Source organism: Nerophis lumbriciformis, linkage group LG08 (assembly GCF_033978685.3).
Source record: "Nerophis lumbriciformis linkage group LG08, RoL_Nlum_v2.1, whole genome shotgun sequence".
Classification (NCBI taxonomy): domain Eukaryota; kingdom Metazoa; phylum Chordata; class Actinopteri; order Syngnathiformes; family Syngnathidae; genus Nerophis; species Nerophis lumbriciformis.
In genome coordinates, this window is record NC_084555.2 from 34,704,784 (window position 1) to 34,726,846 (window position 22,063).

Sequence of the window (22,063 nt, forward strand, 5' to 3'; positions counted from 1 at the left end):
TACACCTTTTGAATGCAATTACTGAAATAAATCAAGTTTTTCAAAATATTCTAATTTACTGGCTTTTACCTGTATATACTATTTTATTGTGTCAAAATGACTGCTGTGAAAAAGATCCCCAAACAACAAAAACAAGTTGCATCGTCCTAGCCATCTAAGAGCAGGTCATACACTTCTTCCATGGAGTTAAAATATGTTGCAGGTAACTGATTTAAGACGTTTTAAAAGACTGGGGTGGAGCGTGTTTAACCTCAAATCTGGCTGCAGTTCAGAGAAAACACAACCCCCAAAAATAAACAGACTGTATTTCTTCCTTTTTCTCCAAACATCCCTCTGACACTCTTTTCATTAAAATGCCTCAGAACAAGACGAATTGTGCAAATGTTTTCACAGAGCTGGTGGAGCTCCTCCAAAGAGCAAATAGCCTTGGAAGTGTGTGATTTACGCCATTGTGCTCATTAATGTTTTTACTAGTCGATAACACACTTACACATGTAACATCTGCTCAACCAACTGTACAAATCATGCAATATTTTACGAGGTCTGCAAATACGGTATCTCTAACTGCTCTAAGTTTTATAATGCAGTATTGTCCCTTGAGAATATATAATAAAATGGAAGCTAAAAGGTGAGTGGTGTACTCACATGTGGGAGATACTGTATGTACTGTATGTATGTTATTATTGACAATATTTAAAAGAAAAGTGCGCAAATGATGTGAAGAACTTTTAGTTCTGAGCCATGATCTTCGAAATCTCCTGTTGTGCATGCTTTTGAATCAGCCAAAAAAGGACAGGCAAAGGAGATTGGTTTCCTAGTCACTGCTTTTTAAATGTTGAATTCAAAATGGTGTCTTTTTTTGGAGGACACAGTTAAAAAAGCTGTTTGCTAGTTATGTTACCATTAGTGCTTTACAGAACATTTGATACTTAAAAGTGTCACAATTACTAATTATCCATCCATCGATCCATCAATTAATCCACTTGCCCCTCTCGGGGTCACGCGTGGTGCTGAATTCTAACTCCCCAGCTGCATTCGGGCGGAAGGCGGGGTATCCCCATTGACAAGTCGCCACCTCCACACAATAAGTTAGCACCCTCTAGGCAGTTACGTAAAGGTTTCAAACAGCCCCTTTAAAGTCAGCGCCATCACAGGAGTAACAATCAATGGAGAAATTACTCACGCTGCTGACTAAGTAGATGCCTCGTCCTCTTGATGATGCTACTGGTTTAATAATCCATGGGCCCTTGTCCTTAGTGTAAGAACCTGGCATGGGTGAGCAGAAAATAAAAAAATCATTTAAAGCATATTCTACACAGCAATGTTCACATTTCAACCGTATAGTTTTATAATTGTGTATTTGTGGTGAAGTGGAAATCCACTGAATTATATTTACACATAGTAATGTTCTTACCCCTTCCTCAAGCTAAATAAGATACCCAAAAAACAGTTATACTACAAGCTGCAGCTACAATAATACTTGCACATTGTTAGACTCAAAACTAAGCATCTGAAAAAGCCACATTTCTGATGCAACTCTCTTTAGATCATGCAAATGTACCTAATGTTATGCATTCTCACAATTAAAGACTAGGGGCCTAATCCATTAAAGGTTCGTGTACTGAAACATGTGCAAACTTTATTGCGCACGCAAGGCAAAATAGCAAGCGCAATCCATTTAGCGTTTCTGTCTTCCTGTTTATGTAGAATGTAGGATGACTATTAGTACACTCACAATATTGGTAGGGTGAGAATGTGAGAAGGAAGCAATCACGCTGAAAAGACAATGGACAGAAAATCCTTGTTCCGTGTGCGTGTCAACATATGTGGACTGTCAAAAATAGTAGACATATTGTCTATTCAGCAATGCCATTTTATAATTTTGTAGCTACTTGACGACATAAGGGGCTGATAAGTGCCAGCAGACTGCTGTGTTTTTCGTAATTTTTTTCATACACATTATCAATATATCTCCTACACCGTATAGAAAATCTTCCTGCAACATGCATTTTCTTGCATCTGAATCATTCCAGTGCAACATCGCAGTTATTGACAGCCAGTGTTCTTGGCACAACATCGGTACCCCCCAGAGCGCACCTTGCGCGTGCTAAAAATGTTTTTTTTTGTCTGGATCGCGCTTCTATATTGCCCAGAAAAGATGGTAGAGGTTATAGTTGTGTTCTACATGTCCCACAAAAGAGCAAAACATCAGACATGTGATGCCAGGAAATGACTGTCTCCAGAGGGATAGCCAGTATATGCAGGCTATAAGGACACCCACAACAGTAGGAGGAGATGCAAATATAATCATTTAGCGCTCGCAATGACTGTTATCAAGGCTGAAACTTTTTTGCAGCCGCTGTATTTAGCATGTTTGGAATGTACATGCAAACTGGCACAGTTATGCACAGTGTCACAGTGATAAGGAGGCGATCAGTGTAATATGACAAACAATGGACAAAGGGAATCTCCAGCACGCAAGTCGACAATCGACATTTTTTGTGAGAAAAAAACATATTATAATATCTGTCCAGCAATTCAATCTTTGAAGCCTCTCGCAACATACTTTTCTTTACTGCCAGTGTTTTTGACACAACCGGCATCTCCAAGAGGGCACCTTTGGTGTGATAAAAATAGGTTCTGTTGTCTAGATCATGTTTCTATATTGCCCAGAAAAGGTTGCACAGTTTATATAGTTGTGTGTTACATGTTCAACAATAAAGCAAAACACCACAACTTGGGGCATGTTGCCATGCATGTGCAGTGAAATGAGTGTCTGCATGGTGACAGCCAGTAGTATACGCACAATCCTCATTTGAATAATGCGACTCACACCACTTTTTTACTTGCTATCAATTGCGCATGCAGCCTGAGTAGACCACCAACAGTACCGGTACACAATATTTTATAGTTTGCTTTACAGATGCCGATAAATGCTTTAAAATGTAATATCGTAAATTATCGGTATCGTTTTTTTATTATCGGTATCATTTTTTTTTGTTTTTTTTGTTTTTATTTTTTTATTAAATCAACATAAAAAACACAAGATACACTTACAATTAGTGCACCAACCCAAAAAACCTCCCTCCACCCTTCTACACTCATTCACACAAAGGGGTTGTTTCTTTCTGTTATTAATATTCTGGTTCCTACATTATATATCAATATATATCAATGCAGTCTGCAAGGAATACAATCTGTAAGCACACATGATTGTGCGTGCTGCTGGTCCACTAATAGTACTAACCTTTAACAGTTAATTTTACTCATTTTCATTAATTACTAGTTTCTATGTAACTGTGTTTATATTGTTTTACTTTCTTTTTTATTCAAGAAAATGTTTATTCTCCTCTCTGAGCTGCCACCTTACCGTGGTAGAGAAGTTTGCGTGTCCCAATGATCCTAGGAGCTATGTTGTCCGGGGGCTTCCATGCCCCCTGGTAGGGTCTCCCAAGACAAACAGGTCCTAGGTGAGGGATCAGACAAAGAGCAGCTCGAAGACTTCTATGGAAATACAAGAACCGAGACTCAGATTTCCCTCGCCCGAACGCGGGTCACCGGGGCCCCCCTCTGGAGCCAGGCCCGGAGTAGGGGCACGATGGCGAGCGCCTGGTGGCCGGGCCTGTCCCCATGGGGCTTGGCCGGGCACAGCCCGAAGAGGCAACATGGGTCCCCCCTTCAATGAGCTCACCACCCATAGCAGGGGCCATAGAGATCGGGTGCAATGTGAGCTGGGCGGCAGCCGAAGGCAGGGCACTTGGCGGTCCGATCCTCGGCTACAGAAGCTAGCTCTTGGGACGTGGAACGTCACCTCGCTGGGGGCGAAGGAGCCTGAGCAAGTGCGCGAGGTGGAGAAGTTCTGGCTAGATATAGTCGGACTCACTTCGACGCACAGCAAGGGCTCTGGAACCAGTTCTCTCGAGAGGGGCTGGACTCTCTTCCACTCTGGCGTTGCCAGCAGTGAGAGGCGACTCACTGGGGTGGCAATTCTTGTTGCCACACGGCTCAGAGCCTGCATGTTGGAGTTCAACCCGGTGGACGAGAGGGTAGCTTCTCTCCGCCTTCGGAGAGAAGCTGTTGTTTGCGCTTACGCGCCAAACAGCAGCTCAGAGTACCCACCCTTTTTGGATTCACTCGAGGGAGTACTTGAGGGTGCTCCCCCGGGTGATTCCCTCGTTCTACTGGGGGACTTCAACGCTTATATTGGCAACGACAGTGAAACCTGGAGAGGCGTGATTGGGAAGAATGGCCGCCCGGATCTGAACCCGAGTGGTGTTTTGTTATTAGACTTTTGTGCCTGTCACGGATTGTCCATAACGAATACCATGTTCAAGCATAAGGGTGTCCATATGTGCACTTGGCACCAGGACACCCTAGGCCGCAGTTCCATGATCGACTTTGTCGTTGTGTCATCGGATTTGCGGCCTCATGTTTTGGACACTCGGGTGAAGAGAGGGGCGGAGCTTTCTACCGATCACCACCTGGTGGTGAGTTGGCTGCGATGGTGGGGGAGGGTGCCGGACAGACCTGGCAGGCCCAAACGCATTGTGAGAGTTTGCTGGGAACGTCTGGCAGAGTCTCCTGTCAGAGAGAGTTTCAATTCCCACCTCCGGAAGAACTTTGAACATGTCACGAGGGAGGTGCTGGACATTGAGTCCGAGTGGACCATGTTCCGCACCTCTATTGTCGGGGCGGCTGATTGGAGCTGTGGCCGCAAGGTCGTTGGTCCCTGTTGTGGCGGTAATCCTAGAACCCGTTGGTTAACACAGGCGGTGAGGGATGCCATCAAGCTGAAGAAAGAGTCCTATCGGGTTCTTTTGGCTCATAGGACTCCTGAGGCAGCGGACAGGTACCGGCAGGCCAAGCAGTGTGCGGCTTCAGCGGTCGCGGAGGCAAAAACTCGGACATGGGAGGAGTTCGGCGAGGCCATAGAAAACGACTTCCGGACGGCTTTGAAGTGATTCTGGACCAACATCCGCCACCTCAGGGAGGGGAAGCAGTGCACTATCAACACCGTGTATGGTGAGGATGGTGTTCTGCTGACCTCGACTGCGGATGTTGTGGATCGGTGGAGGGAATACTTCGAAGACCTCCTCAATCCCACCGACACGTCTTTCTATGAGGAAGCAGTGCCTGGGGAATCTGTGGTGGGATCTTTTATTTCTGGGGCTGAGGTTGCTGAGGTAGTTAAAAAGCTCCTCGGTGGCAAGGCCCCAGGGGTCGATGAGATCCGCCCGGAGTTCCTTAAGGCTCCGGATACTGTGGGGCTGTCTTGGTTGACAAGACTCTGCAGCATTGCGTGGACATCGGGGGCGGTACCTCTGGATTGGCAGACCGGGGTGGTGGTTCCTCTCTTTAAAAAGGGGAACCGGAGGGTGTGTTCTAACTATCGTGGGATCACACTCCTCAGTCTTCCCGGTAAGGTCTATTCAGGTGTACTGGAGAGGAGGCTACGCCGGATAGTCCAACCTCAGATTCAGGAGGAACAGTGTGGTTTTTGTCCTGGTCGTGGAACTGTGGACCAGCTCTATACTCTCGGCAGGGTCCTTGAGGGTGCATGGGAGTTTGCCCAACCAGTCTACATGTGCTTTGTGGACTTGGAGAAGGCATTCGACCGTGTCCCTCGGGAAGTCCTGTGGGGAGTGCTCAGAAAGTATGAGGTATCGGACTGTCTGATTGTGGCGGTCCGCTCCCTGTATAATCAGTGTCAGAGCTTGGTCCGCATTGCCGGCAGTAAGTCGGACACGTTTCCAGTGAGGGTTGGACTCCACCAAGGCTGCCCTTTGTCACCGATTCTGTTCATAACTTTTATGGACAGAATTTCTGGGCGCAGTCAAGGCGTTGAGGGGATCCGGTTTGGTGGCTGCAGAATTAGGTCTCTGCTTTTTGCAGATGATGTGGTCCTGATGGCTTCATCTGGCCAGGATCTTCAGCTCTCACTGGATCGGTTCGCAGCCGAGTGTGAAGCGACTGGGATGAGAATCAGCACCTCCAAGTCCGAGTCCATGGTTCTCGCCCGGAAAAGGGTGGAGTGCCATCTCCGGGTTGGGGAGGAGATCTTGTCCCAAGTGGAGGACTTCAAGTACCTTGGAGTCTTGTTCACGAGTGAGGGAAAAGTGGATCGTGAGATCGACAGGCTGATCGGTGCGGCGTCTTCAGTAATGCGGATGCTGAATCGATCCGTTGTGGTGAAGAAGGAGCTGAGCCGGAAGGCAAAGCTCTCAATTTACCGGTCGATCTACATTCCCATCCTCACCTATGGTCATGAGCTTTGGGTTATGACCGAAAGGACAAGATCACGGGTACAAGTGGCCGAAATGAGTTTCCTCCGTCGGGTGGCGGGGCTCTCCCTTAGAGATAGTGTGAAAAGCTCTGTCATCCGGGGGGAGCTCAAAGTAAAGCCGCTGCTCCTCCACATCGAGAGGAGCCAGATGAGGTGGTTCGGGCATCTGGTCAGGATGCCACCCAAACGCCTCCCTCGGGAGGTGTTTAGGGCATGTCCGACCGGTAGGAGGCCACGGGGAAGACCCAGGACACGTTGGGAAGACTATGTTTTTTAAAAAGGACCTTATATTCACTACACCTGGTTGTCCAAATTAGGCATAATAATGTGTTAATTCCACGACTGTATGTATCGGTATCGGTTGATATCGGTATCGGTAATTAAGAGTTGAACAATATCGGAATATCGGCTATCGGCAAAAAAGCCATTATCGGACATCCCTAGTTTGCTTGTTCTATGAAGATCAGGCTCTCTATGCTTAAATGTAATGAATAGCATAGCAGTTATCATGCTATTTTTCAGTCTTAATTTTACTTCAATTCCACACAATCAACAGAATTCTTAACAATCAGTCTTGTTCCGTGTGTCACTTAAGACTTTTTGTGGGCTCATCCCTCCAGAATCATGACACAATCAAGTGAAATAATTAATTATTGTGCCCATCGCTACAGTGTCTGTATTGAAGAGTGGATAGTTATAAACTACATATAGTTAAGACATGCAAGCAGGTACTTACAGCAGAATTCTTGGTATTCCGAAGGAAGCACAAAGGTCTGTGGAACAATATGGAAGTTTTTGAAGCCATGGACTTCCTGCATTCGCTGAATGTTCTTATAAAGGCGATCTTTGCGGGTCAACTCGTAAGATCTGGAAATCAGAAGGACACAAACGTGGTTATTTCTTCATGATACTATGTTTCATTTAGGGAAGGCTACCAACTTGTGCATGAGCTTGTGGTGAATAATTAGGTTATCCAGGTATCAGTAAGAAATAAAGTAGCAGAAAAGCCATCATACTGAGACAAGGCATCATGAGCGAAATAATAAATACAAATTGAATGTAAATTAAAAGTATGCAAATATGTGCCAAATTACAATGCAACCTGTCAAGTCGAACTCAAACTTGATGCTTGTGGACTTTTGAGTTGTGCTAGTTCCAAAACAATATTTCTCATGGTTGATCAAGAAAAGTGAATTAATTTGTTCCACAACCAAATTGTTGCTATCCTAAAACGTTTATTACATGTATGGATTACATAATGGAGTAGGTAGGAAGAAGGTGCGTGCAGGGCAATACTGTCATCTAGTGGTGGCTTTAAGATATTGCTGGAATTCATACATGGGTCGGGTATTACATTTTTTTTAAAGTATTGTACTTATGTGGTAAATGTAATTAGTGTATTGGAGTGGGACTCTTTGGGAACCTCACAATTCTATACAAAATTTTTATTGATGCATCTTTCAGTGATGTATAAAGCACTTTTTCATAACACTTTCTTTACTGTCGTCAACATGGTAGAAGTCCACGTTCGAATCACAATGCCATCCATCCATCCATCCATCTTCCTTCGCTTATTCGAGGTCAGGTCGCGGGGGCAGCAGCCTAAGCAGGGAAGCCCAGACTTTCCTCTCCCCAGCCACTTCGTCCAGCTCCTCCTGGGGGATCCCGAGGCGTTCCCAGGCCAGCCGGGAGACATAGTCTTCCCAACGTGTCCTGGGTCTTCCCCGTGGCCTCCTACCGGTTGGACATGCCCTAAACACCTCCCAAGGGAGGCGTTCGGGTGGCATCCTGACCAGATGCCCGAACCACCTCATCTGGTTCCTCTCGATGTGGAGGAGCAGTGGCTTTACTTTGAGCTCCCCCCGTATGGCAGAGCTTCTAACCCTATCTCTAAGGGAGAGCCCCGCCACCCGGCGGAGGAAACTCATTTCGGCCGTCTGTACCCGTGATCTTGTCCTTTCGGTCATAACCCAAAGCTCATGACCATAGGTGAGGATGGGAACGTAGATCGACCGGTAAATTGAGAGCTTTGCCTTCCGGCTCAGCTCCTTCTTCACCACAACGGATCGATGCAGCGTCCGCATTACTGAAGATGCCGCACCGATCCGCCTGTCGATCTCACGATCCACTTTTCCCTCACTCGTGAACAAGACTCCTAGGTACTTGAACTCCTCCACTTGGGGCAGGGTCTCCACCCAACCCGGAGATGGCACTCCACCCTTTTCCGGGCGAGAACCATGGACTCGGACTTGGAGGTGCTGATTCTCATCCCAGTCGCTTCACACTCGGCTGCGAACCGATCCAGTGAGAGCTGAAGATCCTGGCCAGATGAAGCCATCAGGACCACATCATCTGCAAAAAGCAGAGACCTAATCCTGCAGCCACCAAACCGGATCCCCTCAACGCCTTGACTGCGCCCAGAAATTCTGTCCATAAAAGTTATAAACAGAATCGGTAACAAAGGGCAGCCTTGGCGGAGTCCAACCCTCACTGGAAACGTGTCCGACTTACTGCCAGCAATGCGGACCAAGCTCTGACACTGTTCGTACAGGGAGCGGACAGCCACAATCAGACAGTCTGAAACCCCATACTCTCTGAGCACTCCCCACAGGACCTCCCGAGGGACACGGTCAAATGCCTTCTCTAAGTCCACAAAGCACATGTAGACTGGTTGGGCAAACTCCCATGCACCCTCAAGGACCCTGCCGAGAGTATAGAGCTGGTCCACAGTTCCACGACCAGGACGAAAACCACACTGTTCCTCCTAAATCCGAGGTTCGACTATCCGGCGTAGCCTCCTCTCCAGTACACCTGAATAGACCTTACCGGGAAGGCTGAGGAGTGTGATCCCACGATAGTTGGAACACACCCTCCGGTTCCCCTTCTTAAAGAGAGGAACCACCACCCCGGTCTGCCAATCCAGAGGTACCGCCCCCGATGTCCACGCGATGCTGCAGAGTCTTGTCAACCAAGACAGCCCCACAGCATCCAGAGCCCTAAAGAACTCCGGGCGGATCTCATCCACCCCCGGGGCCTTGCCACCGAGGAGCTTTTTAACTACCTCAGCAACCTCAGCCCCAGAAATAGAAGAGCCCACCACAGATTCCCCAGGCACTGCTTCCTCATAGGAAGACGTGTCGGTGGGATTGAGGAGGTCTTCGAAGTATTCCCTCCACCGATCCACAACATCCGCAGTCGAGGTCAGCAGAACACCATCCGCACCATACACGGTGTTGACAGTGCACTGCTTCCCCTTCCTGAGGCGGCGGATGGTGGTCCAGAATCGCTTCGAAGCCGTCCGGAAGTCGTTTTCCATGGCCTCGCCGAACTCCTCCCATGTCCGAGTTTTTGCCTCCGCGACCGCTGAAGCCGCACACCGCTTGGCCTGTCGGTACCTGTCCGCTGCCTCCGGAGTCCTATGAGCCAAAAGAACCCGATAGGACTCCTTCTTCAGCTTGACGGCATCCCTCACCGCCGGTGTCCATCAACGGGTTCTAGGATTACCGCCACGACAGGCACCAACCACCTTGCGGCCACAGCTCCAATCAGCCGCCTCGACAATAGAGGTGCGGAACATGGTCCACTCGGACTCAATGTCCAGCACCTCCCTCGTGACGTGTTCAAAGTTCTTCTGGAGGTGGGAATTGAAACTCTCTCTGACAGGAGACTCTGCCAGACGTTCCCAGCAGACCCTCACAATGCGTTTGGGCCTGCCAGGTCTGTCCGGCATCGTCCCCCACCATCGCAGCCAACTCACCACCAGGTGGTGATCAGTAGAAAGCTCCGCCCCTCTCTTCACCCGAGTGTCCAAAACATGAGGCCGCAAATCCGATGACACAACTACAAAGTCGATCATGGAACTGCGGCCTAGGGTGTCCTGGTGCCAAGTGCACATATGGGCACCCTTATGCTTGAACATGGTGTTTGTTATGGACAATCTGTGACGAGCACAAAAGTCCAATAACAAAACACCACTCGGGTTCAGATCCGGGCGGCCATTCTTCCCAATCACGCCTCTCCAGGTTTCACTGTCGTTGCCAACATGAGCGTTGAAGTCACCCAGTAGGACAAGGGAATCACCCGGGGGAGCACTTTCCAGTACTCCCTCGAGTGCATCCAAAAAGGGTGGGTACTCTGAACTGCTGTTTGGTGCGTAAGCACAAACAACAGTCAGGACCCGTCCCCCCACCCGAAGGCGGAGGGAGGCTACCCTCTCGTCCACTGGGTTGAACTCCAATGTGCAGGCTTTGAGCCGGGGGGCAACAAGAATTGCTACCCCAGCTCGTCGCCTCTCACTGCGTGCAACGCCAGTGTGGAAGAGAGTCCAGCCCCTCTCGAGAGAACTGGTTCCAGAGCCCTTGCTGTGCGTCGAGGTGAGTCCGACTATATCCAGCCGGAACTTCTCTACCTCGCACACTAGCTCAGGCTCCTTCCCCCCCAGCGAGGTGACGTTCCACGTCCCAAGAGCTAGCTTATGTAGCCGAGGATCGGACCGCCAAGTGCCCTGCCTTCGGCTTCCGCCAAGCTCACAATGCACCCGACCTCTATGGCCCCTCCCATGAGTGGTGAGCCCATTGGAGGAGTGACCCACGTTGCCTCTTCGGGCCCCATGGGGACAGGCCCGGCCACCAGGCGCTCGCCATCGTGCCCCAACTCTGGGCCTGGCTCCAGAGGGGGGCCCCGGTGACCCGCGTCCGGGCGAGGGAAATCTGAGTCTTTGTTGTTTCATTCCCATAGAAGTCTTCGAGCTGCTCTTTGTCTGATCCCTCACCTAGGACCTGTTTGTCTTGGGAGACCCTACCAGGGGGCATGAAAGCCCCCGGACAACATAGCTCCTAGGATCATTGGGACACGCAAACTCCTCTACCACGATAAGGTGGCAGCTCAGAGAGGAGTTTGAATCACAATGCATTGATAGGAATCAGAAATTTCTCCCACCACTATGGTGTATGCAAAATATATAGATATACATGTATTGCTCATTTTGTACTGAGCAGATGGTGCTTTTCTATGTTGCAGTAAGTCCCATTACTAGTTCTATGGGTAGCATCACACTTGACCTCTTTGCTAGCAATGGTGCGCTTCTGATGTAGCATCACAAAAACTATCTCACCCATGTGGAGTTATTACTTTAGATGCTTAATTCTGAAAAGATTTGCTGACATCACACATGATTATTTGTTTGACTTTTGGGGCATATGTTACATACATTTTTTTGTTGAACTCCAAACCGTACAACCTTCAGGGTATTTGTATTTGGAGGTTTCATTGTATTTGCAAAGTAATATAAGCAGTACCTCAACTTACGAGTTTATTTGGTTCTGTGACAGAGTCACGTGTATCCCAAACCATTGTTGCCCTGTGAAATTAACTGAAATCAACTTAATTTGTGCTTGCCCCCCACCCCATAGCATGCAACATGTCTTAACTTTTACAGAAGAAATATATATAAGATATATATAATAGAATGTACTACAAACAACTACCGTATTTTCCGCACTATAAGGCGCACCTAAAAACCACACATTTTCTCAAAAGCTGACAGTGCGCCTTATAACCCGGTGCGCTTTATTACGATTCATTTTCATAAAGTTTCGATCTCGCAACTTCGGTAAACAGCCGCCATCTTTTTTCCCGGTAGAACAGGAAGCGCTTCTTCTTCTACGCAAGCAACCGCCAAGGAAAGCACCCGCCCCCATAGAACAGGAAGCGCTTCTTCTTCTACTGTAAGCAACCACCCGCCCCCGGAAGAAGAAGAAAAAACGCGCGGATATCACCGTACGTTTCATTTCCTGTTTACATCTGTAAAGACCACAAAATGGCTCCTACTAAGCGATCCGGTTCATAAAAAGACGCAATCTCTCCATCCGCACACGGATTACTACCGTATTTCACAGCAACTGATATTCCTGTGAACCGCACTGTGGAACGGGAGCACGTACGGTGAATATTCGCACCACAGGGAATGAGAAGTCATCCTTCACTGTGGTTCTAGCTTGCCATGCTAACTTCCACCCATGGTGATATTCAAAAGGAAGACCTTGCCAAAAGAGACCTTTCCAGCCGGCGTCATCATAAAAGCTAACTCGAAGGGATGGATGGATGAAGAAAAGATGAGCGAGTGGTTAAGGGAAGTTTACGCGAAGAGGCCGGGTGGCTTTTTTCACACAGCTCCGAAGGCGAACACACCTTCACTAAGACGGGCAGACAGCGCCGGACGACATACGCCAACATTTGCCAGTGGATCGTAAATGCCTGGGCAGATATTTCGGTCACAACTGTGGTCCGAGCTTTCCGGAAGGCAGGATTCACAGAACAACAGCGACACTGACTCCGATGACTTCGACGAGACGGAACCGGCCATTTTGGATACCACGCTTGCGCAACTTTTCAATTCGGACACCGAAGACGAAGAATTCGAAGGATTTACGAATGAAGAATAACTTCAGAAGGTGAGCGCTATGTTTATTTTGTGTGTTGTGACATTAACGTTCGAGCAACATTATGTTGCTATTGCTCTACACCATTTTGAATTTTACTATGTTTGTGATTGCACATTTGCGTACATTTTGGGACAGAGTTGTTAGAACGCTGGTTTTCAATATATTATTAAAGTTTGACTGAACTATCTGACTGTTTTTTTGACATTCCCTTTAGGCGCGGCTTATAATCCGGGGCGGCTTATTGGTGGACAAAGTTATGAAATATGTAATTCATTGAAGGTGCGGCTAATAATCCGGTGCGCCTTATAGTGCGGAAAATACGGTACACGAAAAGTAATGTAATAATAATGTAAAGCATATATCGTAGAGAGTGGACGTCTACGATCTCTCCTTCCAGCTGCTTCATCAGCAAGTTTTCAATATTTTCATGGATAATTAAATTACCACCATTTAAATATTATTTTAACATTCTCTGCGGACTTTAGAATCATTCTGCTTCAGTATGGTGCAGACTAGCAGTGATACGCTTGAATTGGTTCACCAAGTTGGTGATGTGCTCGGTCATGTTTTTGATTATTTCTTTCTTTAATTCAATGAACATCATCTATTTTTTTCAGCAATTTCCTTCATGCTCACTCTTCCTTGCAATAGTTGGAAAAACAAAGTTATGTCGATATTTAGCTATTAGCTGTTTCTAGCGAGGAAGACCAGATGTTTTGGGCAGATCGTACAGGGTTCCCTGAGACATTTTTTATGGCAGGGATGCTTGTAAATCAAAACATTGCTTGCAACTTAAAGGGGAACATTATCACCAGACCTATGTAAGCGTCAATATATAACTTGATGTTGCAGAAAAAAGATCATTTATTTTTTTAACCGATTTCCGAACTCTAAATGGGTGAATTTTGGCGAATTAAATGCCTTTCTATTATTCCCTCTCGGAGCGATGTGTCGTTGTGACGTCACATCGGGAAGCAATCCGCCATTTTCTCAAACACATTACAAACACCGAGTCAAATCAGCTCTGTTGTTTTCCGTTTTTTCGACTGTTTTCCGTACCTTGGAGACATCATGCCTCGTCGGTGTGTTGTCGGAGGGTGTAACAACACGAACAGGGACAGATTCAAGTTGCGAAAGTGGCAAGAAATTGGACGTTTGTTCCGCACACTTTACAAACGAAAGCTATGCTACGACAGAGATGGCAAGAATGTGTGGATATCCTGCGACACTCAAAGCAGATGCATTTCCAACAATAAAGTCAAAGAAATCTGCCGCCAGACCCCCAGGAAAAGAGAGCGGATGAGGGTATGTCTACAGAATATATTAATTCATGAAAACTGGGCTGTCTGCACTCTCAAAGTGCATGTTGTTGCCAAATGTATTTCATATGCTGTAAACCTAGTTCATAGTTGTTAGTTTCCTTTAATGCCAAACAAACACATACCAATCGTTGGTTAGAAGGCGATCGCCGAATTCGTCCTCGCTTTCTCCCGTGTCGCTGGCTGTCGTGTCGTTTTCGTCGGTTTCGCTTGCATACGGTTCAAACCGATATGGCTCAATAGCTTCAGTTTCTTCTTCAATTTCGTTTTCGCTACCTGCCTTCACACTAAAACCATCCGTTTCAATACATGCGTAATCTGTTGAATCGCTTAAACCGCTGAAATCCAAGTCTGAATCCGAGCTAATGTCACTATTCCTTGCTGTTCTATCCGCCATGTTTGTTTGTGTTGGCATCACTGTGTGACGTCACAGGAAAATGGACGGGTGTATATAACGATGGTTAAAACCAGGCACTTTGAAGCTTTTTTTAGGGATATTGCGTTATGGGTAAAATTTTGAAAAAAACTTTGAAAAATCAAATAAGCCACTGGGAACTGATTTTTAATGGTTTTAACCCTTCTGAAATTGTGATAATGTTCCCCTTTAAAGCATTACAATCAGCCGAGAGAAAACTCTCCCCTCAAAACACTCTTAAGTTGGGGGACTCTTAAGTTGAAGTACCACTACAGTTGTAATGCATGGTTGAGCTTTATGTGCAATATACAGTTGTTGCAAAAACTTATTTGATTGAAATAAGTACGAAAGACATAATAAGAAAATAAACAGTTGTGTCCTCTCCCACCTGGGAAAGTGGTTAACCTTCTGGAAATCCTGAAGGCTTCGGAGTAGGTAAGGTTTGAGGTGGGATCCTGTCCACATTAGGTTAAAGTCGTTGCTATTTGGCTGAACCTGGGGAAGAAATGCAGTCCTTAGATTGAGTTGTTTCGTGATTTAGTGCACACATAACAGCTGACCCTGGCAGAGTAGCAATACCAAAGTAATAAGTGATCATAGTAAATAGATTGTGTGCATTGTGTGTTCCAATCACCAATCATGTGTATAAGTGTGGCTGAATAAAACATAAGAGGCACTCTCACCACTATCCTGGAGAAATACACCCTGCTCCACTGAAATTATGACAAAATGATTGCTAACGCACACATTCATCATCTTAATCTGTTTTGCTTTTTTCCAGCAATTCATTAAGATGGAGGCTGTATTCACATGAGTGCTCCATGTCTAAAGGAGACAGATGTTTGCAATAAAGCCTTATTAAAGATTGGCTCTGGCCATTCACTGTGGTAAGACACTCGTCTGCCTTTGATGATGGGTTACTGGGAGTCAAGAAGCATTGAAATGAAATAAAAAGAGAATTAATTGTAACTGCTTGGAAAGAGCAATAATGAGAGATTGTATGGCCTTGTGAAAGCGGATTAATGCTCTTGAGGTCATTTTGGTTCTTTCCATGCATGCGTTCCCAGGCTTTGACATCGTTATTATTGGGGGGAAAGAACAGCCCTGTTCTATCCTACACAAAGGAGGGCCACATAAATAGCATAAAAATGGTCATTTTGAAACTAATCTTGAACATTTGCCTCATCTTGTGGAGAACATTACCTCATGGAAACCATGATTGGTCAGTATCCCTCGCACCAGACGACTCTCTGTGCGCACGATCTTGAAGGCCATGTTGTATCGCTCTGGCAAAAACGACAGATATTATTTTATTATATAGTCTTTGCACAAAAAATACAACTAATTACATATTTCCATTAATTTTGAGCTGTATTTCCTGTACGTGCATTTATTTGTGGCAGCCTGCCATGAACACATCATAGTTGGACTGCGTGCGAATGTACCTTGTTGTTCCAGCTCTGAACAGTAGATAACATCGTAACTTTGATTATTAACACACCCAGTACATGTGTTGTCAACTTTGCAACTTTATCACTATATTTATCAAGAGTTCAGATCTTTTTAGATTCTGTTTTCAAAAAAGCGATTATGGACAAATATACTGATGTTTTGGAGACTAACATGAAAACACGTATTGGCTCTGTCTCGCTTGTAATAGATATAGGCGATATGGTCTAAAATCCATAATGCAATATATATTGCAACGTCCTGCGATAACGATTTATATCACAAATGATAATAGAACCATTCAGAACAGGTTGCAAAGGCTCTTCCCTTTGATGCTGGCATATGCGGTAACATATTGCAAAAATTCTGTTCTTCTCTGCTCTGTGGAGCTACAATATTTCTATTCTCTCTCAAGACTGTACTACTTGCTATTTTTTTGTTCACAGCTGGTTACTCTCGCTGTAAATAACGATGGGTTACTCAACAGTATAAATTGCCTGTGTGTGTGCGTGTGTGTGTGTGTGTGTGTGTGTGTGTGTGTGTGTGTGTGTGTGTGTGTGTGTGTGTGTGTGTGTGTGTGTGTGTGTGGTTTAAATGTAGCTTAAAGATATAGATAATACAAACCCCGTTTCCATATGAGTTGGGAAATTGTGTTAGATGTAAATATAAACGGAATACAATGATTTGCAAATCCTTTTCAACCCATATTCAATTGAATGCACTACAAAGACAAGATATTTGATGTTCAAACTCATAAACTTTTTTTTTTTTTTGCAAATAATAATTAACTTAGAATTTCATGGCTGCAACACGTGCCAAAGTAGTCGGGAAAGAGCATGTTCACCACTGTGTTACATGGCCTTTCCTTTTAACAACACTCAGTAAACGTTTGGGAACTGAGGAGACACATTTTTTAAGCTTCTCAGGTGGAATTCTTTCCCATTCTTGCTTGATGTACAGCTTAAGTTGTTCAACAGTCCGGGGGTCTCTGTTGTGGTATTTTAGGCTTCATAATGCGCCACACATTTTCAATGGGAGACAGGTCTGGACTACAGGCAGGCCAGTCTAGTACCTGCACTCTTTTACTATGAAGCCACGTTGATGTAACACGTGGCTTGGCATTGTCTTGCTGAAATAAGCAGGGGCGTCCATGGTAACGTTGCTTGGATGGCAACATATGTTGCTCCAAAACCTGTATGTACCTTTCAGCATTGATGGCGCCTTCACAGATGTGTAAGTTACCCATGTCTTGGGCACTAATACACCCCCATACCATCACAGATGCTGGCTTTTCAACTTTGCGCCTATAACATTCCGGATGGTACTTTTCCTCTTTGGTCCGGAGGACACGACGTCCACAGTTTCCAAAAACAATTTGAAATGTGGACTCGTCAGACCACAGAACACTTTTCCACTTTGTATCAGTCCATCTTAGATGGGCTCAGGCCCAGCGAAGCCAACGGCGTTTCTGGGTGTTGTTGATAAACGGTTTTCGCCTTGCATAGGAGAGTTTTAACTTGCACTTACAGATGTAGCGACCAACTGTAGTTACTGACAATGGGTTTCTGAAGTGTTCCTGAGCCCATGTGGTGATATCCTTTACACACTGATGTCGCTTGTTAATCCAGTACAGCCTGAGGGATCGAAGATCACGGACTGAGCTGCTTACGTGCAGTGATTTCTCCAGATTCTCTGAACCCTTTGATGATATTACGGACCGTAGATGGTGAAATCCCTAAATTCCTTGCAATAGCTGGTTGAGAAAAAAAATTCTTAAACTGTTCAACAATTTGCTCACGCATTTGTTGACAAAGTGGTGACCCTCGCCCCGTCCTTGTTTGTGAATAACTGAGCATTTCATGGAATCTACTTTTATACCCAATCATGGCACCCACCTGTTCCCAATTTGCCTGTTCACCTGTGGTATGTTCCAAATAAGTGTTTGATGAGCATTCCTCAACTTTATCAGTATTTATTGCCACCTTTCCCAACTGATTTGTCATGTGTTGCTGCCATCAAATTCTAAAGTTATTGATTATTTGCACAAAAAACAATGTTTATCAGTTTGAACATCAAATATGTTTTCTTTGTAGCATATTCAACTGAATATGGGTTGAAAATGATTTGCAAATCATTGTATTCAGTTTATATTTACATCTAACACAATTTCCCAACTCATATGGAAATGGGGTTTGTAAGTTTCAATATGTAAACCGCTTTAGGTCTCTAGAGAGAAAAAAAGCGCTACAGAAATAGAATTCACTAATTCACCCAAATTTGTGTTAATAAATGTTAATTGTTAAAAAAAAAAATTAAACATTTAACACTGCCCTGTTTTGTCCAGTTATTATCTTGTTTTCTTACAATTATTCGTCTCATTTGCAAGTATTGTACTGCATTATATATACAGTATATAGTTGAAATTCCAAGACGTTAGATGGTAGTAGTGGATACACTATGGTATGTTGCTTAGTTCGGAAGTAGTATTTGCCATTTATTTAGGCTTTTTATTGATCATCTTAAACTCTTATATATTTTATTGTTATATTGTTGTTTTCTATCGTAATAATTATCATTACTACCATTATTCTCTCAATGTTATGTTTTTTATTAATGTATTAATATTTATATTTTATTTTTACATATATTTTATATGTTTTGTACTATTTTATAGATGCCGTTAATTTTAGTTATTCTCCAGTGTGGACGCCTCAAAGGTGGCGTTTTTCCTCAAATCCTCAGTGCCATGCCATGTTTTGTTTTGTTTTTGCTTTGTTATTGTCAATAGCGATAAGTGTGAGCGAGAGCATGTGAGTGCGTGTATGTTTTCTTCTATTCTATTTTTTTTTGTACAGCAGTTTTTGTTTGCCACTTGAGTGTGACAAGTGCTATATAAATAAAGTTTGATTTGATTTGATTAAGTTGAATGTGCAAGTAATTTCTTTTGTTGAGCCCTACAAAGTGTTTATACTGTAAGTATTGCATTTTTCCACGCCAGCTGATTGATTGTAAGATTGTAAGGTAGTCAATCATTGGATGTTTTGAAAATGCCATGTAAAATAAATTATGTTAATCGGTAGCATTTTTATGGCATATTCAATATCATTGAGCTAGCAAATTTTGACATGTGGAACCGTGCTTTACTTTTGAGCGCCTTCTTCTTGCTTTGTTTGCATGGAAAATTGTAACATTACCTAGAAGCAGTCTAGCCGAATAAGCTTAACTGCTTGTTAATCTGCCAAGTGTGTTGGTGGCACATCCAACAAATGTATCAAAATATGACACCGTTTGATTTTATGTGAATCGATACCCAGTAGGCCCGACAGACTACGGTCAGTACTTTTAAAAGTACCAAATTTGATATCTAGCTCTAATACCAGTCCAGCTAGACTTCTGTTAAAGTGTACAACACACTTATTATTCTGTTGTTTTGCTACTTTACATTCAAGCTAGCTTAGCAATCAGCAAATCTTCATGTCTCCACATGTTCTCTTTTGTTTGGGGTGTCGCTTGCTTACCTATTCCTCACCCTCCATTGATCACGAATGATACTTTAGAAGTGACGATCAATTGCCACCGTTAAGGCAAAAATTAGTAATGTGACACGAACGTACTTTAGCTGCGCTTGCTAACCGGTAGGCACCTCTGTCAGGACCCGAGGTCAGTGCTTCTGAAATATTTTCTATGATGCCCCATGAGACGAAAAAAATATTTTGCGCCCCCACTCTCCACATAAATATAGATATTGTACATATACAAGTACATATGCATACGTACACTCATGCACATAATCACGTTTCATCAAACATATATTAACGTTGTTGCCCTAGGGTAAACTGGGTATAACACATGGCACACTGACAAAGCTTAACCTACTGTTACTATAACAATCTACAAGGTTAATGTAGGTTGCTTCTCTTTCTCCCCCTCCATTTTTCTGCATTCTTTCGTATCTCAAGTTATCATTACGTATATGTATTGTTGCATTTGAACAACTGTATTGTTGATAATAAAGGTAAAGTATTGGTATTGTTCATAATCAATAGCACTATTTCTATTGGTATTTGTATTGCTCCATCTGTAGTGTAATAATGCTCATTGTCATTTCTGTACAATTTCTGTACAATTTTTTTTGCTATTACTTTTACCATCATATTTGTACATGTCGTATTTGCTGATGTTGCTCTATTGTTGTTGTTGTTGTTGTGTTTGCTGTTGTTGTTTTTGTCTCTCTGTCTAATCCCCCTCTTGTCCCCACAATTTCCCCCCTTGTCTTCTTTTTTTTCTCTTTCTATCCCCTCCTGCTCCGGCCCGGCTGCACCAAATGATAATATAAATACATTTAATAAAGTCAAATACAAATAAGGCAACAAGAGAAGTATCGTACACTTCTCTTTTGTAAAGTAAATCTGAACAGCCGACATGGGCATCTACATCAACTATATGATTTGCCTGAGAAGCTGGACAGGACAAAAAATAAATAAATAAATAAAATAAAATAAAATAGATATTGTATAACTTGTCTATTAAATTGTTTTAACTATACCTCTGCATAAGATTGTAAGCATATCAACGTTGAAGGAAACAACACACCGGTCTTTCCTCGTCTCCCACCGAGGTTACAGTGAAGCCAAGTGCTACATACGCTTCATCATATTCTGGTACGGCAAAAAAAGCATGTCCCCCCTGGCATCGCACAGTGACCCCCCGGGGGGGGCCCGCCCCACTATTTAAGAAGGACTGCCCTAGGTGCAGGTTATTGTTTCTTATCACACTAAATAATGCAACACAGCTAGGTTGCATTATCAACATGCATTGTCCCGACTTAGTAGGCCTTAATCATTTAATTTCTATCGAATGTGATTTATATCGTGTGACACAATAAAACACACAGTCGGCAGAGCTTTTGTTTTGCTTTTCATGTTTTCTGCTCACTTTTTGTCTCCCATTGTCTCTCACATCTATAAAAATGACATACCTAAGCCTCCTATGCTAATCTGATGATGACTTTATGTACCCTGTCCTCCACAACCCCAACGCCTCAAATAGATTTCAGTCCTGTGGGAAACACTGTCAAGGAATTCCAATGTACCTCCATCAACGCAGATAGTCCCATTCTTTGAAACAATGGCTTCAGGGGAAAACAAGAAGATTGGGATTGTCCTGCTGAGGCCACTCCAGGCAATGCAACAATGGCCTCTGGTGGGGAAAAAACATTCAGATAAATCACAATGGTAGTCAGATTACCTTACAATTCTCATAGGCAGAAGATGTACATGAACACAACCCACATACTGTACATAAATATTTCAAAAGTAAAAGTGAGTTGTCTGAGTCTCTCGGGCCTTAGAAACCTTGGTCCTATACTTCCTAACCCACAGACCACAGACTGCCAGGATCCATCACCCACAGCACTGGCTCCCCCTAGCGATGTGTACTGACTCTCCTCCTCTTCACAATACTTACCTATGACTGCTAAACACCCCAGCTGCCATATTGTGAAGTTTGCAGACAACACCGCAGTAGTGGGACGCATCAAAGACAACAATAAGGCCGAGTACATAGAGGAGGTAGAACATCTGGTGGATTGGCGCAAAAGCAATAAACTTTGTATCAGTGTGGAAAAGACCAAAGAGATGGTGGCGGACTTTAGGAAGATCAGATACCCCTTCCCTCCTTGCACAGTTGTGAAGGTAGTCTCCAGCTTCAGGTATATTGGGGTTCATCTATCCAGGGACCGCACCAGGCGCCACAACACTTCCTGTCTGCTCAAGAAGCCACACCTTCCTCAAGAAGCTGCGGTGTGCTGGACTAAGGAGCGCCATCCTTCGAAGCTTTTACAGATGTGTGGTGGAGAACAGTACAGCAGTTTTTGTTTGCCACTTGAGTATGACAAGTGCTATATAAATAAAGTTTGATTTGATTAAGTTGAATGTGCAAGTCATTTCTTTTGTTGAGCCCTACAAAGTGTTTATACTGTAAGTATTGCATTTTTCCACGCCAGCTGATTGATTGTAAGATTGTAAGGTAGTCAATCATTGGACATTTTAAAAATGCCATGTAAAATAAATTAAGTTAATCGGTAGCATTTTTATGGCATATTCAATGTAAATTATCATTGAGCTAGCAAATTTTGACATGTGGTACCGTGCTT

At 44.3% G+C, this 22,063-nt stretch overlaps 1 protein-coding gene across 3 annotated transcripts in view; it reads right to left on the reverse strand.

Annotated features, from left to right (window-relative positions):
* The window catches only part of ttll5 (tubulin tyrosine ligase-like family, member 5), a 161,427-nt gene that overhangs the window by 137,239 nt on the left and 2,125 nt on the right, over positions 1-22,063 (reverse strand). For all 3 annotated transcript variants that reach the window (XM_061968736.2, XM_072913676.1, XM_061968740.2), the window contains exons 2-6: positions 21,002-21,108; positions 15,664-15,746; positions 14,849-14,955; positions 7,020-7,150; positions 1,184-1,266 (exon numbers count right to left, since the gene is read on the reverse strand). In XM_061968736.2, coding sequence (XP_061824720.2) covers positions 1,184-1,266; positions 7,020-7,150; positions 14,849-14,955; positions 15,664-15,746; positions 21,002-21,108 — 511 coding nt within the window. The remainder of the gene's footprint in view (positions 1-1,183; positions 1,267-7,019; positions 7,151-14,848; positions 14,956-15,663; positions 15,747-21,001; positions 21,109-22,063) is intronic.